Source organism: Hippocampus zosterae, chromosome 3 (assembly GCF_025434085.1).
Source record: "Hippocampus zosterae strain Florida chromosome 3, ASM2543408v3, whole genome shotgun sequence".
In the NCBI taxonomy this organism is placed as follows: Eukaryota; Metazoa; Chordata; class Actinopteri; order Syngnathiformes; family Syngnathidae; genus Hippocampus; species Hippocampus zosterae.
This window is the reverse complement of record NC_067453.1, coordinates 30,428,088-30,446,524: the sequence shown is the minus strand read 5'-3', so window position 1 is coordinate 30,446,524 and position 18,437 is coordinate 30,428,088. Positions and strand designations below refer to the sequence as shown.

At 55.4% G+C, this 18,437-nt stretch overlaps 2 protein-coding genes across 5 annotated transcripts; both read right to left on the bottom strand.

The window, feature by feature from the left end:
* Positions 1 to 1,419: 1,419 nt before the first annotated feature.
* LOC127597516 (transcription initiation factor TFIID subunit 3-like) lies at positions 1,420 to 7,342 on the bottom strand. The gene is given in 8 exon segments (XM_052060599.1): positions 1,420 to 1,633; positions 1,729 to 1,835; positions 1,911 to 2,054; positions 2,056 to 2,212; positions 2,533 to 2,615; positions 4,055 to 5,826; positions 5,922 to 6,161; positions 6,544 to 7,342. Coding segments are annotated over 8 exon segments (2,784 nt in total). The 5' UTR covers positions 6,710 to 7,342; the 3' UTR covers positions 1,420 to 1,518.
* A 522-nt stretch (positions 7,343 to 7,864) lies between these two features.
* On the bottom strand, positions 7,865 to 17,175 carry LOC127597515 (uncharacterized). 4 transcript variants are annotated; one of them, XM_052060595.1, is made up of 13 exons: positions 17,002 to 17,175; positions 16,664 to 16,812; positions 16,495 to 16,590; positions 16,327 to 16,399; positions 13,088 to 14,662; positions 12,305 to 13,001; positions 11,756 to 12,164; positions 10,214 to 11,665; positions 10,018 to 10,137; positions 9,386 to 9,539; positions 9,201 to 9,306; positions 8,911 to 9,092; positions 7,865 to 8,298 (listed from the first exon to the last, which is right to left on the bottom strand). In XM_052060595.1, exons 1-13 carry the CDS (start codon positions 17,027 to 17,029, stop codon positions 8,216 to 8,218), a joined length of 5,124 nt encoding a protein of 1,707 aa, XP_051916555.1. In that variant the 5' UTR covers positions 17,030 to 17,175; the 3' UTR covers positions 7,865 to 8,215. The 4 variants fall into 4 exon arrangements, with proteins under 4 accessions (XP_051916555.1, XP_051916557.1, XP_051916558.1 ...); XM_052060597.1 differs by lacking the exon at positions 16,664 to 16,812 and adding an exon at positions 14,805 to 14,821 and having other exon boundaries at positions 13,088 to 14,725; positions 17,002 to 17,167; XM_052060598.1 differs by lacking the exon at positions 16,664 to 16,812 and adding an exon at positions 14,805 to 14,821 and having other exon boundaries at positions 17,002 to 17,167.
* Positions 17,176 to 18,437: the final 1,262 nt, after the last annotated feature.

Sequence of the window (18,437 nt, the reverse complement as noted above, 5' to 3'; positions counted from 1 at the left end):
AAATACAAAACGGAGACCCGGGCTAAAACATTGACTAAATCGACAAAGGGATTGGACCCCCCCCCCAAAAAAAAAATCTTTAAAGAGATTGGACACCCTCAAAAATATTCAAAAAAAGAGTTGACAAAAGAGGAAGTAAAAAAAAATGGAAAGCGTAAATCTCGGGCAAAAATGACCCACAAAAAAAAGCACAAAGGTAAAAGACAAAAGATGGAAAATGTTCGGATAAAAATTGGACTCAGATGACAACAAGGAATTAGAATGTTGCAATTGTACTGAAAAAGCCAAATTGAAGGGGGGTGGGGGGGGTGAAGAATACCAAAAACAAGATGAGCAAATCCTCCCCCGGTTTTGTATTCACTTCTTTGCAGTCCGTCTATTGTTCCTCCGGTGCGGGTCCTGAGGTTGCGTGTTGAAATCCCCGCTCAGGCTCTTCTGCCGCTTGCTTCCTGGGCCTTCTTCCCACATTCCGCCAAGATCTTGACTTTGCTTTCCAGAGGTGCAAATGTGATTGTACAGGCTGCGCAATTGGCCGGCGACCGGTCCAGGGTGAACCCCACCCACCCCCCCACCAAGATCCTCATGAGCGCGACTGGTCGCTGGTCAACCTGCTGTCAAAAGTCACGAAGAAGAAGCAAGGGAGTGAAATAAAGTCAATCTCTGAAACCTGGCTTGTCAAAATAATTTGTTATTATTCATTCATATATTTTGGGGGAGGGGGGGGGGGCAAATGCAAAAAGCTACTGGGGAGGGAGAATGAGGACTGACAAACAGAGCGCGCGCAAAGTCCCATTTGGGGTGCTCAGGGACGTTTGCTCTTTCGTGGTCACATATCCAAATTAATTCCAATGACAAAACACAGCGAGGGTCAGAGCCGGGGACAAAAACGTACAAGCCCCCCCCCGGCCCCCCACCTCTCCCAAAAAATAAAAATACAAAATTGGAGACAGCGGGGTTCAGGGGCCGCATCCCTCGCACGACTTCAGCATTTTTGGCTCATCTTGACCCGTTTTGCGCAAACGATACGGGCGGGTTTGAGGGGGGGGGGAGGGGGTAAAATAGAAACTTTTCAATTTAAAAAAAAATGTACACAAATTACAGAGCGTTAAAAACTCATACCTGAAAATGCAGTCATCAAGTTGAGGGCAAAGAGGAGAGAAACGAAGAAGAAGAAAACAAAAAAAAAAACACTTGCCTTGAGAATCGGTATTTACATTTATACACTGGGAGCAGTGGGGAAAGTGGGGGGGGGGCATCATTCTGTACACCGAAAGCAAAGATAGCAAAAGGGAAATCTTCTCTGTGAGAATTTTGGTTGAGACGATTGCCAGGCTCCTGATGCGCTGGCTCCAAAGGCATTTTTTTCAGGGGGCGGGGGGGTTGTTTTTGTTTTTCAGGCCGCGTCACGCCGGCTAACATCGTGAAAAATCCTTTTTCCTTGTCGTCGATTTGAAACTTTTGTCAGTGCCCCGACGGGTTCTTTCAAGTTCGGTCCCCCCAAAATGTGTCTGCTTGCGCTTAGTGCGGTTTGTGTTTCTTCTTCTTGTGTTTTTTGTCCTTCTTCTTGCTGGAACATTTGACACAAAACCACTGCTGGTCTGCAGGGGGCGCCGCCACAATTCCCACGCAAACCCTGAACACACAAACACACCGCAACACGTCGTCGTCATCATTTTTTTTTTTTTTTTTTTTTGCAATCGCTGAATGTCTCGGCGTTGCCTGGCGTACCAGTGATACCAGTCGTCGCAGTCGTCGCATCCGATCATGGGGCTGCCGTCGTCGGGCTTGTCGCATCCAGGACAGATCCAGATCTGATTTCCGCTTTCGTCTCGAATCTTCAAACGCAAGACGAAACAAACGTCAAGGCACCAGCGCCGCCGGCACTGCGCGTGGGGGGGGGCGCCACTCACCACATAGGTGCTGACCGTCTCGGTGACCACGCTGCGAACGGGCATCTTGAAGGAGGAGGCGGGGGGAGGCGGCAAGGCCGCCGACAGCAGCGAGGACGACGGCGAGGGCGCGACGGCGGCGGCGGCGGGGGGGGAGTGCCGGGGCCAGCGGCGACGGAGGCCCGGCCGCGCACGGCAGGGCCGGCAACGGGACGGGGGCCGGCGGGGGCGAGCGGGGCCGAGAGGCGGGGGCCGACTTGGCGCCGGCCGTTTTGCCAGCGGGGACCTTCGCTTCGGAGTTCGGAAGCACCTTGCTGATCACGCTGCGGGGAGACGCGAGGGGGGTGGGGGGGGTAAAGAAATCAATCAATACTATCCCGCCAAGTTTTGACCAAAATATTCCCCATTTTGAAAGTGAATTCATGTTTGACTTTTTTTTTTTAATGCACTTTGGCAACAAGGCGTCTTGTTCCATCATCTTATGATGCGGTTCACATGTGAACGCTAAGCTAGCTGTCATCGTGCGGCCTTTCGCAACACAAAACAACCAAGTGCATCGGTGACGGCGAGGCGAGAAAGCGAATTCAAAAACAAAAAAAAATCCTATAGGAATCTAATCATAGAATAAGAGAGCTTCTCTTACATTTTGTCCTGGCCTCCCACGCGCAGCGTCAATCTGGGAATGACGGGAGAGGGAGCCACCAGTGGAGCGTCCGCCGCCTTCACCTGTGCCAAAGCAACACGTTGCCATGAAGAAAAATTAAATGAAAAAAGCCTCTTCCAACAGATGACCAACGACTTTTCGGATTATTATTATATTAATTATTGAGGTTTTTTTTGGGGGGGGGGGGTGAAGAGTGTTATCCTCGGGATTTTACAGTCCCAGTGGGAAACAATGAGGGACCCGCAAGGGACTTACTTCACATTCCAAAACTGAACAAACAAACTCGCAAATGAACTAGCAAGCGACCGGAGGAATTTGGAGTGCGGTGCGCGGGCTCCCTCTGGTGGGATGCTCAAGACTCATCCAATTCAATCAACCTGAACGTGATCGCGTCTTGGACATTTTAGTTTTCAACGGAGACAGTTGAGGGCAATGTATCGTTTGAGTGCAATACGTTTGCATGTATTCCCTTTTCAAACAGATTGGTTTTCAAATCAGGCCTCAAAATACCGACCCCCTCCCAGAAGAAAAAAAAAATCGACACTGCTGAAAAATGAATGCTACTTCATCTTTCATTTTTCTTATGCCTACGCCCCCACCACCAATGTACATCGACTCCGATGCTACGGTGGCTAAAACATCCCACAGAGTTATCGTGGGATGTTTTAGCCACCGTGTGTGGCTAAAACACACGGCGTTTACGTGGTCACCCCCCCGCCCCCCATCCGCCGCCGGCTATCGTATGTGGCGTCGCGTCCTTGATTTGATTCAAATCAGGACGGCGCGCTACTCTGTAAAGTGGGGCATCAGAAGCGTTTTCGCGGTCTCGGCATAGCTAGCTATGCTAGCTAAACTAGCTATGTAGGCATAGCTAGCTAAACTAGCTAGCTAAACTAGCTAGTTTAGCTAGTGCCTACACTAGCGGCACAATGTAGCGGGAGAAACGGAGCTCGTCATAGCGGCCGAATCGAGCACCGTACTCCCCCCCCCCCCCCAAAAAAAATACATATATACATAAGGAAAACTGAAACGGTGGGAAATGGTTTATCGCGGCATCTTCACATAAAAAAACTTGAAATCTAGAACAGAATTTTAAGACTTCTGACTGGAGAACTATGACAAACAAGGAGATGCTCTCCTGACTTGTGTATTTAAGTGACTTAGCCAAAGATGATTTGTTTTTTTTTTTGCCATCGATATGCCTCAAAGATTCTACTTTGCTGATATCTTTGCTCATTTTCAGCAAAGACCTGGAAGGTTTCTCAATTGACTTTCGCAGGGTCAGGGAACAAAAACTTCTGCCAGTTGACAGTCGATGGCGGGCCGACAACTCGATGCTAACCTCGGTCGTTATTGGAATGGCCGAAGAGCCGACGTTTTTTTTTTCTTTTTTCGGGGTGAGGAAAAAAAAAACAAGGGGGGGGGGGGTAAGCACTGACCCCAACACAGAGCACGAGCCATTTCCCCAAATAAGAAGAATGTAAAAAAAAAAGAAGAAGACCTTCTCCAACCGGAGTCTGTCCTTGTCCTTGTCCTTGTCCCGCTTGTCCTTGTCGCGCTCCTTCTCTTTCCTCTTCTCCTCCTTGTCGCGCTCCTTCTCCTTGGCCCTCTCTCGCTCCTTCTTTTTCTTCTTCTCCTTCTTGTCTTTCTTCTTGTCCTTCTCCTTGCTCTTGCCGTCCTGCAGGGCGGGCATCAAGGCGGGCACGAGGGCGGGCAGGCGCTGGCAGGAGGGGGGAGCGAAGAGGGCGGGGAGCTCGGCGGGGGCCGGGGGGCCTTGCTTGTGCCGCTCATCCCGGCTCCGCTCTTTGCCTTTGTCTTTCTTCTCCTTCTCCTTCTTGGCCTTTTCCCTGTCCTTCTTTTTGTCTTTGTGCTTGTCCTTGTCCTTTTTGGGGCCCCCGCCGGCGGCGCCCTCGCCGTCCCGGCCTTTGAGCTTGACGGCGGCCTCGGGCTGGGCCAAGAGTTGCTCCTCCTTCAGGCCAAAGTCCTTCCAGAGAAGCTTGCCGTCCTTGGCCGAGTCCTTGGCCTTGCCGCTCTTCTCCTTGTTCTTGTCCTTGAGCTTGCTCTTGTCCTTGTCCTTGTCCCGCTCCTTGTCTCGGGGCTTCTCCTTCTTCCTCAGCTTGCTCTTCGGCTTCTTCTTGGCGTCCGGCGCCGACAGCTTGGCTTTCTCCCGGAACACCTTGAGCAGGGGTTCGGGCGTGGGAGGAGAGGCGGAGCCGGACGAGACGTAGCGCTGGCGCTCGGGCGGCCGGGGGGAGGGCCCGCCCCCGCCCCGGTGCGCCTTGCGGATCACCTCATCGATGGAGTCGTCCAGGGTCCACTTGCCCGGGCCCAGCTGAAGCTGGAGCGGGCCGGGGGCGGCCGGCGGGGCCCCGCTCCCGGCCCCCGGCTCGGCGACGCTCGGCCCGCGGGGGCCGGGGAAGTCGTCGCTGTCCGAGTCGGAGCCCGAGGAGAAGGCGAAGGGGTCGGGCCGGCGCTCCAAGCAGGCCTTGGCGATGACGGTGCTGATGGAGTCCTCGATGGCGCCGTTGTCCGGCGCGGCTTTGAGGAAGGGGCCCCCGTCGGGCTCCTTGCCGTCCACGTTGTGCCGCACGTGGATGTTCTCTTTGCCCATGCGCTCGCTCAGCACCGACAAGGGCAGCTTGTGAAGGCCGTCCGCCTTGGCCTGCGGGGGCTTGGCCGCCACCGGCGCCACCTTGGGGCTCTTGGGACTTTTCGGACTCTTTGTCCGCCCTGGCGATTTTTTCCTCTCCTTGGGGGTTTTGGGCGGGGAGTGGACGGGACTGCCGGCCCCGCAGGCGTGAAGCGGCCCTTTGGGCGACTTAGTTCTTTGTCTGGCAGGCGAGGGGACTTTGGGCTTCTTTGCGGGGACGGCCGGGGCCTTTGGCTCGGGGTATTTGGGAAGGGCCGGCTGCGCTCTGAAGGAGGGCGGGGCCCCGGGCGGGCTGTCGGGGGACGGCGGCCGGAGGCCGTCGCGGGAGGGCGGCGCGGCCGGCGGGGGCACGCGCTGAGGGTTGAGGGAGGTCAAGGGCTCCCGGGGCTCGGGCCCCCACTCCGGGCTGAGGCCCGGCAGGGTGCGCGGCCGCTTGGCCGTGGGCATCATGCCCAGCGCCTCGTCGGGGCTGTCCGGGGGCCTCTTGAGCGGGTGGTTCTCGTCGTTGACCGTCTCGTCCTCGTCAAAGTCGTCCTCGTCCTCCTCCACGGCCACCTGCATGGCTTCGGCCGAGGTGCCCATGGCGGGAAGGCCGTCCTCCTCCTCCTCCTCATCCTCCTCTTCTGGACAAGAAAGGGGGAGCAAGCGTTTTAGGTCGGGGGAACGCGCGGCGAAACCCCCCCCCGCGGAACGACGGCCGGCGAACAAGGTCACTCACCTTGCAGGGAGACCAGCGGCGGCATGTAATCGGGAATTTCCTCCTTGCGCTCCTCGGCGAGCGACGCGCCGGGCTGAGGGAACTGCAGCACGTTGTTCTTGCCGACGGGGAAGGCGGGCAACTGTTGGGGGAAGGCCACGGGCTCCAGGTTGTTGACATAGTCGTCCAGCTCGCTCAGACTCACCCCCAGCAGCCGGAAAGCCTGACTCACGTCGTCCAGGACGGGATCTGTCCTCCCGTCTGCCGATGCAAAAACAAGCGTTACGACGCGGGCTTTTAACGATCATGTCCAAAAAAAAAAAAAAAAACAAGAATTTGGCAGGATTGTTTATTATGACTCCTCTCTTTCATTTGAATTTGTCTTGATTTATTTTCAAGGCAAGACATTTTTTGGGTTGACTTTGACAGAGGATGGGAAAAGTTCACATTTCGGAGACAAAATGAAATGGACACTCCTGCAGTTTTGACAACTGTCCCCAGAGGGCGCTAGTCTGAGAACAGCGACGTTATCGCGTACCGAAGCAAGCGAGAGAGGGGGGAAAAAAAGAGAGAGAAAGGAAAAAAAAACGCTGTATGCGAATCGGTAACGGGGGGGGGGGGGGTCAACCCGAGATGCACTTACACAGCTCCGAGTACCGATGGCAGACTCGGCCCATCTGCTGGATGTATCGCTGCAGCACATCGGCCAGCAGGTCGCAGGCGGTTAGCTGAACGGCGTCCCAGCCCAGAGCCTGGCAGATCTGCGCCACCGACACACGCAGCAGCGAGCGGCCATAGCTCTCGCACATCGTCGTCCGCGCTCCTTCGAATCCCGCTCAATCGCGTCTCCAAAGCACGCGCCCGATCGTCATGGTTCAGCAAAGACTCGCTGGGGCGCGAGCAAAGCCGCTCAAGGGGCCGATTTGGCGCATCTACTTTGCTAGCTGCGGTAGCGCTTTTGCCAGAGTCGCCATCTTGATTCGCTCGTGAGACCCATCCCCGAAATGTTCAGTGCGCATGCGCGACAATCCAGGCGCGCCGAGTGGGCTGCGCTCGTGATGCGTTCCCCCAAACTGGGAATCCGGGAGACCCGTACGATTTCTTTACTTGGACCCTCCTCGGTCTTCGATTCTCGCTCCCTCCGCTTAAATGCTTGCCTCTCATAGCACAGACCCAGCGAAGATGGCAACGAGGGACAAATGTGTGGAGAAATGAGACTCCCCGACCTCGACGACGCCAATTGGTGGCGACGGCGATTAAAGATGACAACACGACATCGATACGCGTCACAAATCGGTCGTCCCCGTGTCAGAATGTCCACCGAGCGCTGTATTCTTTCGAGTGGAATTAAGTTAAAGTCAAATATGACTCGACAAGTCCGACTTGGAATAATTCGTGCAAATAAGACCCAGATGTGTGAACTGACCAAGATATGAAACTTGGTGAACTGTGACTTCCGCACGTCGCCAACGATTTATTTTGAAAGGGGCGCCGGGAACAAAAAACGTGATCTCAACCGTGAAGACAATTTGCAATTTGGGTACTTTGGCAAGAAACGTGAAGTCAACGCCCATAATATTCTTTCACGGGCCAGATCCGCCCCCCGGTCTTCAGGTGAATTTTTATATTTAAATTTTCAAAGCCTCGCATTATATTTTCGTTCCTATACTGAAGCGAATTTTTCTCGGTATTTATTTTTGCTGATCGGTACCCGTACTTTCTTGAATATATCGAAAAACGACAGATATCTTGATTGTACATTAAAAACAGACAAACTATTTTTGTGCAGGTAATTCTTTCGGTTACCAAAACGAGTGTTGTATATCGTTGCAGTTTCTGAGCACATCTACGTGTCCTCGGACCAAATCTACCCTCCCCCCCCCCCCCCCCCCCCCCCCCATTTGAGGGTTGCGCCTTACCTCAAATCGAACAGCAACGTGAATCGACTTTGTGGCGCCAGACTGGCACGGATAGCAACTTCTTTTATTCCATCATTTCACTCACGTTAGTCAATACATTGATTTTGAAATCGTACCTGCACATAAAAAGTCAGAAAAAAAAAGATTTGAGCTCTTTCATCAACCATGAAAGACAAAAGCCCAATTGAAATCATACACAATGGCGCCATTCATCGCACAGCTCGTCCTCTTAGAGAAAAAAAAAAAGGCCCAACAAAACTGCAACATTTGGTACTGCATCGAAGAATTTTGTTTGGCTAAAGGTAGTGAGGTCTTCGTGAATCAAGTCATGAGGTTCATTGTTTGCATTGAGTCGCCGAGTCGGCACGGCGGAGTCGAGGTCAGGCGGTTGCGCGGTCACGTCGAAAAACACGTGAGGAAAGAGTCCTTGGTCGCCGTCAGAATTCCATTCTTCTCAAATTGCTCAGCGCTCCTTGTATCTGCAAGAAGAAGAAAACACTTTTTCAGGGACCTTCCGCTTGGGCGCCAGACCAACTTTTTGGACTGTCGTATTACTCCGATAACGACTTTTGCAAATGATTTTTCCTCACTGGTCTACGCATTATCAAAGATACGGTGCCCGCCGGACCCGACGACAATCTGGTCCGGATTGTTGAAAGCGAGGCGAGAACTTTGAACGCTAACGCGGTGTCGACGATCGTCATCCGGGAGCCGAGGTCAAAAGTACAGTTCAAACGCAAAAGTCTCGTCTCGACTCCTCCGATTTTCTGAATGGAAGCCACGACGATACCTCGTGTGGGGGTGCGCCTCTCATTCACGTTTTTTTTCAGTTCAGCTTCACGTTAGCGGAGCGCCCCGCAAGCATCACCTCGCCTATCGATGAGATAGGCGACCTCGCCTATCGTTGAGATAGGCGACCTCGCCTATCGTTGAGATAGGCGACCTCGCCTATCGTTGAGATAGACGACCTCGCCTATCGTTGAGATAGACGACCTCGCCTATCGTTGAGATAGGCGACCTCGCCTATCGTTGAGATAGGCGAGGTGATGCTTGTCGATCTCCCCACATCCGAGGAGAGATCGACAACTTACCGGTCACAAACACGGGAAAACGGGCCGCAATGTTCTGGACCTGCGAGTGCACCAGACAAGCGAGATAGTCGGGATGATCCGTGGACTTGGTGTCGCATTGGTGGTAGGGCAAAACTGCGCACAGGCCCGTCTCTTGACACCAGCTCAGCAAGTCCTTCTTCTCTTCTGCTTCGGCAGTGAACCTGGACGCCGGAGGGGGAAGGTTTGAGGTTTCAACCCATCAATGAGTCAAGTTCTTATTTGGACCACGGTCGAGGACCCCCCCCCCCCCCCACCACCACCAGCAGCACCTTGCGTTCTCCTTGAATCGCCGACTGTCTCTGTAGTGTAGCAGCCACTTCCACTTTCCCGTTTTGTTCAGCTCTTGCAGGACTTCCATCAATCTTTTCACCTCGTCTAAACAGACAGCGTCAATCAGACAGGGGGCGCATTCCATTGCAAATGGGGGATGGAGGGGGGGGGGGGACTGGCGTACCCAGGCTGAGGGCTTCGAGGGACGGCCCGTCAAACATCACAAAGCCACCGCTGAGGAACAGTTCCTGATGGGTGAGATTCATGACGTCGTGCGGTTCGTCAATGCCGGCAAAGCGCACCTGCGGCGACTTTTTCAGCTCCAGTAGATGTGGAACCTGAGAGCGCAAGAGACCGAGATCCACGGCGGACACAAGTAGTCAAGACTATGCTCTTTGAAGAACAGCTACAGTCCGAACCTCGTTTGCCCTTCCAAATCCCAATTTCACGTCATTTTTCTTTTGCCGATTTGGCTTACAAGGAACATCAACTTGGTGAAAAGGACCCGATTGCTCCCACAAAATCGTGTAAATAGGCCTTCGTGACGACAAAGCGCGGGAACGGAACCGCCACCCCGACCTTGCTTATGAGGAAAACCTACGGCGAGGAATTCCCTTCCGTCGGGACCGATCGACTCGGTACGCTGCCGTACTTCCGGGGCCGCTCGCGGTCCGAAAACATGTCCGGTAAACGCAAGCAAATCTCGACGTCCCCAATTGTCTCCCGGAGCAAGCTCAGCCGAGACTACCGACCGGCACGCTCGTCCGAAACGGCGACAAAAATCACGGCGGAGTTCAAGGCGATTGACCGGCGTACCTCAGAGAGGTGCGCCGAGATGTCCTGGTTCCTTATGATGATGAGCAAAGACAAAGACTCTCCGCCGAGGAAGAACTGGCTCGGCCGTACCGCCGTGTGACCCGCCGCTTCTAAACAAGCCTTTGGAGAGTTGAAAAGAAACTTGCGGAGCAGCTCGCAGGGTTCATTTTTTTCATTCTTTGCGATCGTTTCGTACCTTTGTTTCCGCAAAGAAGGCATCTTCTGATGTCACCAATATGTAGAACCTGCATTTTCTTTCCCGTGATTTGGTCCCGGACGTGGGCGCGTCCCGGCGATCCTCATCCGCCCTACGTCGCGTCGGCATCGCGACCACGGAGCGATCCCAAGGTTCGGTCAGCTTTGCGCCCTTGTCCTTCGCCTCGCTCGGGTTTGAGGGCTGACCGAGAGTCGCGTCGGTCGTCCCGATGGGACCGCGCGACTTTGTGTCAAGCCACCGTTGAACACTCGGGTCAGAACCCTCCGAAGAGATGTCATTCTGGCGGCCAGAAGGCGCTAGCGCCTCGGGTGCATCGTCCACGGGGATGGGGGAGAACCCGGAGTCAGGCCGGCCTTCCGCAAGGACCGGCGAGCGTTCCGGGACGCTTTTGGGAGAAGCGACTCCGAGGAGACACCCCGCTTCCGTCCGGTTCCGGACAGGCCGTTGGACGGCACTCCCGGGGCCTGCGGGTGAAACGGCCCTCGGGTGGATTCCTTCCACCTCCACGTCTTGTCCTTCCTCAACGAATCCCACCTCAGTCGCAAGTTTGACAGTTTCACGGCAGATGAAATGTTTCTGCCGCTGGCTTCGGACCATGGCGGAAGGCTTTTCGCGCGCTCTGCTGGATCCGGTCCCGCCGACAATGTGGCCCGCCTTCAGCGCTGCTCTTCTGGACGTTGACGGTTCTCGGATGCTTTCGGGGGAACCGTTTCTGGTGCGGTCACGAAGAACCTCTTCCAGCCCACTTGTGGATTTCGTCCCCTCTCCGGAAAAAAAGGAAAACCGTCTCACTCCAACCTTCTTTTGTCCTTCTTCGGCCAACTCCGAGTCGGATGCCAAAGGTTTTACAGTTTGATGCTGAACCAAGGCAGGTCGCCCATGTATCGGAGCTAAGGGAGCCGCCATCTCTTCTCCGCTAAGAGGGAGCGCGCCCGTCGTTGCGCACGGGCTTTCTTTCCCATGCGGGCTCAGTGGCGCCATCTCCAAGTTGACCACAGACATGTTTTCAGACGCCGAGCCCTGACCGAAAAAAGCCGCCGCCTGTAATTCAACGCCAGTCGGGGCTCGCCGATTCTCGAAGCATTCTCGGCGAGGTGCCGTGGCGCCACCTCTCTCTGAATGTTCGCAGTTGGGGACAAGAGCGAGAGGCCGAGCGTCGGTTTGAAGGCCCAGAAGAGACCCGCCACCCGTTTCTTTTTTTGTCAAAGGCGAGCCTCTTTCGTGTTTCGGCAGCCCCGTCGGCCCGGCGGCCTGAGAGCCGCCTTTGAAATCCATCTTGCCCGCGTCGGATTTAGGTCTCCGGCGGTCCGCCGTCTCACCCGAGACCGTCGCCATCTCTCCTCGGATGATGCGAGTTTCATTCGGAGACGGCGCAACAGCGCGGCGTGCTTGATCTGCTATCTCCGCAGAGAGAATCGTCGCTCTGTTTCCCTGGGAGGAGGAAAACATTTTGCTGAGGGTAAGGCAAATCCTTGACTGGAAAACCCAAGAGAGTTACTTTGCGATATCATGGGGACCAACCTGAAACGTTTGTCGCTCTTTGAACTCCGTCGGCGAGTCAGCCGAGGCCGAGGCTTTTGCACTGTGGACTTGAGGATCTGAAGGGAGAACCGTAAATCCATTGGAGGCCCTGGGAGAGGAGGTGAGGACGTCAGAGTCTCCATCCAAAGAGGAGGTCCCGCTCAGGTCCGAGGTGTTGGAAAGGGAACGCTCGCTCCGCTCTTCAAAGACATCCGCCTCGAGCCGCGCCCGAGCCTTCGTTGCCGCGGCCGCCTCCGGACGAACACCGTCGGCCGAGCGCGGGTTTGTATCCCGGTCTGAGCCCAGGTCAATGAACCTCGCTGTGGAACGGCTGTAGAAAAAACCAATCCACATGTGGACAATCAGCTGCATGTCTTCCCTGGTGTCTTGAAGAGAGAAATCCCAGGGGCTGTCAAACAAGACAAACGAGACGGGCGAGAGTGAAATCGACCCGTTGAGGTGTCACCGACACCGTTTGAGGTGTCAGCGACACCTCAACGGGTGTCAGTGACACTGCGTCACCGGGCACTCGACCGCTTTGGCGCCTACCCGTGCAAGGCCCGGACGATGGTCCGGTCCTTCGGATCGCTGGAAAACCTGCTGTCTCGACCAAAGTCGTACTTTTCTTTCCATTGGCGCGTGACTTGGACCGAACCGTCTCGGCATAGGAAGCTGCGGTCGCGGTTCAAGGCGGTCGTCCGCGTCCCCCCGCGGTCCGAAGGCTGACCGTCCCGCTTTTCCGCCAGCTCCTCCAAATCGTCGGCGGCGGCGGCCCGCGGCGTTTCGACAGCGCGCGCCGCGCGCGGCCTCTGAAGCAATCCGGTGGAGCCGCTCAGAGGGGAGACCTGGAACGGCGTGCCCGGTAAAGCGGGAGGCAGGGAGGCGCGCAGGGGTAACGAGTACGCGTGCTCCTGACACAACAAGCGAGCCCAGTCGCCGCCTTCGGCGGGAGGGCTTTCCCGTCGCGTGGCTCCAGGCCATCCTCGCGGAGTAAGAGGAAGCGACGCTTCGCCGGCACCGGCCGCATTTGGGGGCCGGACGTCCTTTCTCAAGTCGGACCCAGGCGGCCCCGCGACGTCTCGCTCCGATTGCCACGGGCGATCGGCCCCAAGGGCCAGGTCTGCCAGTAAATTCAAAGCATCGGTCGATGCGTTTGAGCTCGGGGTCTTCTTCCGGAGAGAATCGTCCCGAAGACGCTCTTTGACGGCACGGTCGGCGCCGGAGGGCCGTCGAAAGTGCATCCACCCTGTCGGGACAGAAACAGCAGCAGGCGGCGGCGGATCAAGGTGCCGCGTGGTTTCAAAAGGGCAAGAACAACCGAACGGGACTTACATGTCTTCTTAAAGTGTTCCCGCGAGATGTCCAGATGTTTCCGGAGCGTTTTCACTCGCTTCCACTTTGGGTAAATGGGGAGAGGCCTGCACAGTATTTCGGCTTTCTGGCCTTGCGCCTCCAAAGGGGCTTCCCCGCCGCCAGGGCCTTTCGGCGCCCTTTGCTGGAACCGAGCCGGCGTTCCTTGGGGCTCGACGCGCGGCCTGATTGAGTCCCCCCTGAGGAGTTCCGTGGCAAGGTCGGCGGTTTCCTTCAAACAGGTCTCGGCGGCGCCATTTGGGGGCTTTTCCAGCCGACACGGGAGGACGCGGGTCGGCGGGCGCTTTGCGGGGCGCCCATCGGGAGCGCCGCGCTCGTCGACGGCTTCTGACCCGACGGGATCCCGCAAGTCTCCGACCGTGTCTCCTGGCGGCTCGAGAGCCGCCGCCGCCGCCGTCAGGAAGCCGTGGACGTTTGCGGTCTCCTCGGCCGGACGGGCGGAGCGCCCGTAGCCGTGCGGGACTAAGACTCTTCCGCATTCACTTTTGACAGGCTTCAAATTCCAGCGCTCGGATTTCTCTCTCGGGGGAGCTTGCCGCTCTGCCCCGACGGCCCGACGCCCGGTCCGATTTCCCGGCCCCGCCTCCCTGGCTTTGAGCGCTTCCGCGGCGAGCCTCCTGACTCTGCGCCCTCTCGCGGCCCACTTTCGGAGTCTCTGCCGATCATCTTGCCGAGGTTTTCTGCCATTTTGCAGGCCGGGAGTCTGGAAGGAGGCTTCTTTTGCCTCTTCCCCGGCGTTTGAGTGTTTGCGCGACAATTTTCTCCGTCGCTTTTTTGCGAGAGGAGCGGTCGCCGGACAAAGCGAAGCCCTCCTGCGTTTGGCGGACGGAGGCGGCTTCTTTGCGGGGGCGGGACCGACGGGACGCTTGCCGGTGACGCTTTGCTCCGAGGTGAAGCTCACAATCAGCTCTGCCGGAACGCCGGGGGCCCCGAGGCTTTTCGCCTGGGCATCCGCTTCGCCGGGACCCATCTCTGACTTCGGGGGACGGAGCGTACCCCGTTCGCAGGCGAGGCTCTCCGCGGGCTCTGCCGGAACGTCCCGGGTCTGGAGGGTTTTCGCCTGCGGGTGGTCGCTTTTCTTCAGAACTTGGTTCGTCGCAAGCGCGGCTCCCGCTGGCGTTTCGCCGGTACTCGTCGTCTCCGACTTTGCAGGCCCGACCGGACTTTCCTCCGTGACACTTTGCTCGGAGGCGAAGGTCGCCGTTGGTTGCGCTGCGGCCTCGGGAGTCCCGAGGCTTTTCACTCGGGGATGGTGGCTTTCATTCAGCGCGTTCAGTTCTTCGGCACTGTTCTGCCGTCGCGGGGGAGACTCTCTGCCAATCGGCTGATCTTCCGATCCCGTTTGCGGGGAACCGGTGGCTCGGAGCGCCTCGGGAGGTGACGGCGAGTGGTCCGCGTCGCGGACGGCGGGCAGCGGGGATGGACTGGGCGCCGGTCCGGGATTTAGCATCGCGCCGCAAGTGCGCGTGCGTTTCGCCGCAATTTCACACGGTCCTCGCTTGGGATCGGCGTCCGCCTTCTTGACCTCGCCTTCCGCTAAACGGAGAACCGGCAGAATTTGGAGAATTCGGCATGAGATGAAGCCGCGAGGTTTGGGCTCTGCGACAATCCGAGAAAAGGCCATTGAGGCAAAGTCCCGCGTGACGGCCACGGGTGGTCGGGATCCGCGTTGCCTTACCCTTCATCGCCGACGCTCTGCAAGAGGAGAACAAAGGTTGAGCTGGCTTCCTTCCATCCGGCAGACCGTACAGTGGAACCCGCAAGTGCCGCCCGTTTGGGGAAATCTGCCCTGCGGGATCCCGCAAAGATCGACTGGAGCGCGAGGTTTTTCCTTTGAGGCGGAGGTTCCACCGTACGGCGGCCAAAAGTAAGCTGAGAAAAACGAGTCGCCAAAGCACAACGCAAACGCACCGATTCCAAAATCGCTCCGTTTTGGTTTTCCATCGTCAATTTTTCTCTGAAAAGTCTGGAGAGTCCCCGAGGGTACTTGATCCCGGTAAGTTTGACCCACAAAAACTGGCTAGCATGTGTAGCATCCGCAGTGTTACACAAAACAAACAAAGAAGCCAAACATGTGCAGCAAGCAAGTGCTGAGTATTTGGTCAGCGGTTTTGAATGCCAGGAGGGCGGGGGGGGGGGGGGGGCGGGGTGTCGGGGGGGGGGGAGTCGGGGGGCCAGGGGGGGCAGCACCAAAAATGCAATTTTGGTGCTCCACCTGCTCAGGAAGTGCGTGTGGCCCCTCCCTTCCCTTTGAAGCAGAGACGTGCGGTCAGGGGAGGCAGGTGAGCCAGAGCCTCACCTCTGAATGCGCATTGCATTGCGCAATCATCACAAACCGGGTCGACACGTGCAACTGGGCAAATATCATGTTTAGCCAATTGCGAGCCTTTTTTGCTCGATATATAAAGTGTAAATGCGACACTCAAGGAGTCAGTGCCTCAGCACGCCACTGCATTGAAGTTGCCGAACCGTGAGCTCGGTCGACGCGAGATTTCTACGAGCAAGAAAATATGAAGACAACGAGGTAAAGCAAAACGTGACGGCAACACCCGCAAACCGGTTGGGCGACTTTCTTTCCTCATGCGATGTCATGTAAGTGGCTCTCTCTCGTTAAGCCTGTTAGGGAACCTCAAAGTTTGGATGCAGTTCTGCCGCCGGAGCTTGCGCAACGTCGATTGTGGCGGCGAAGCGCGGCGCTTTGGCGCGACAACGCTGGACTTTGACTGCTTGGCTCGGGCCGCTCGTGCCATGTGACTTGGGAGCCACTCTCGGCAATATCGCGCTTCACCGGCCACACGCTGGCTGGGGCGCAGATGTTGACGTGATCGCCACCCCCCCCGTATGTGGCAAATCTGCCAAATAAAGAATCCGAAAACTAATTTTTGTGCTTCAGAGGCAATATGGCCAAAAAGTAAAAGACAAGGTTCAGAATTTCATATCGGTCAATATCGATCCGGGTTGGATTTCGGAGGTGCCCCTGTTTTTCTTTTCTTTCTCTCAAACGCATTTTCTACGGATATCGATCACGTGCCAATTGAGATGGACTGATTCCAGAACCCTTACCAAGTCCATTCTCTTTGCTTTTGTCATTTGGACAGTAAACTTCAACTCGGAATTTGAAGCAAGCACGCCGGGCCTCTTCTCAGGAGACCTGCGCGAGCCGTTGTTAACGTCCGTTACGAGTGGTCTTTGTGTTTTACCCTTGAGGGGGTCTCCCAAGCTGCAACAGGAGCTGGTCCCAGTGAGAACTCCAGTTCGCCCGAGCGCATTGGCCTGTGAAAGAAAAGACCAAATCAAAATGAAAGGAAGAGGAAAGCGCAGCAGGAAATGTGTCGTGGCAGATTGAGCGCCAATGTGTGTGTGTGTACCTTGTTGACGTCATCAAAGAGCAAAAAGCCGTAAGTCTCCTCCAGGTCATCTTGTGAATATCCCGCCCGTTTTCGCTTGGCTCGAAAGGCGGCGTACTGAAAGCGGGATCCGAAAGTGAATTCGCGCAGCCGCTCTCGAATTGCCTAAAACCCCTCAAATGGCAGTCACCTTTTGGTTCAAGACCGGGTTTTGAACAAACCAAGCCCATTTGTATCGGAAAGACAGCTCGGACTCTTCGTACAAGTAGGCACTTCGGAGTGGAGCCAAGATTTTCCGTTTAAAAGCGTCAGAATGTTCCGTCACTGGGATTAAAACATCTGAGTGCGAGGGGGGGGGGGCAGAGGTGCGAAATGCACAACAAGTAAGTCGCGCGGAGGTACTTTGTCGTACTTTGCCGTACGCGAGTTGTACTTGGACGACAGAAAGAGCCGATCGAAGAGGCTCCGGTGTGAGGGATTGGCGTCGAAACCGCCAAGGCGAAAGTGAAACTTGAGCGTGTACTCAACTTGAAGCGGAATCGGTTCCACTTTCCATTTCGGAACTTGTCAAGCCTCGCGTCGTCCTCGTGTCCTTCTTGTCGGAAGCATGGCCCTCCCCAAAAAAACACACACAAGCCAGATGAAATCTACTCCCAACTGCGGAAATCGACTTTCACTTCGTCTTTGGGGGGACGAGACACAGAAAACAAACTAACTCACACACACACACCAAACATTGCTGCTCAAGCAGGAAGTGGCAATCCGGGCCACGTAGCACATCCCCAAAAAAGAAAGAAAGAAGCCGCAACAACACCAGCCAAAAAAAAAAACGACGAATCCCACTTTTGCTCGTCAATCAATCCGACGTGTGTGAAAACGGAGAGCGACGCGAGTCCGGTCGCGACGACGGCGACCGGGGGCAGGAAACGAAAGCAAACGCCTTGCCAGCAGCCGCATCCATTTTGAAACTCGTCAAAGGCGAACTTCGAGCGTCGCGTCCGAGCGATCGCGCTGTTGCTCAAGGACTCACGCCGGCGGTGCCACGCCAAGCCCCCCCTCAGCCTTTCCTTTTAGTTACTCTCCGACCGTCCCAAAAGACGATCGCCACTCATCAACCGCCGACTTGTGGACTATTTGGATGCCTAACACAGAAATGTCACTTCACGTGACCGCCTGCCGTAAGCACCGCTGGAAACCTTTTTGTCATCCAACTTCGATGTTTGGATCAAGTGGAGCTCCCGTGAAACACAAAAAAACGTCAAGAGGACCGGAAATAGCATAAAATTACGAATAGAACACACAGTGCGAGACAATTTGGGGGCAAAAGGTATCAAGTGTATGGCCATATATATGTATGTGGTGGTTTCATCGTGCTGGATTTCATCGTTTCTATCGCTTCGTTTCTCGCGATCCGTCCCGACAAAAAAAAAAACGTTTTGCGATGGTCAGAGTAACGAGGGAGGATGTCGAGAAGTATGTGGAAGTGGTTCGCTTTCGAGCTTTTCTACATTTGCTAAGATACATATGCATTCGGGACAAGAATGATTTCTCTTCAAAACGGCGAATAAAGATCATCGAACATCATTTCTTCTACCTTGTTTTTCGTGTCAAGTTCCCATTTTGGAGCAGATCACGTAAAGGGGTTAAGGGTTGAAGCATTTCCAGCACTAAAGAGGATTCGTTTCTAGTGAGAGTTGGACGAACAAACAAACATGACAAAAAGCCGACAAAAAATCCCTCCAGATATTGTAGTATTTATTTATTCGTCTAGTTATATTTTCACGACAAATAGACATCATTGTAACAAAATCTGAGAAGCGACGAACAACAACAAAAAAGACAAAATATAACCCAAAAGTGCCGGAAATGTGGGCAAAAAAGACGGCCCGTATTCCGCTCAAGACTGTCGTAAACCGTAGCGCCGACGTCGCGAGGTAAGGAGGGTGACTACATTTCCCAGAGTT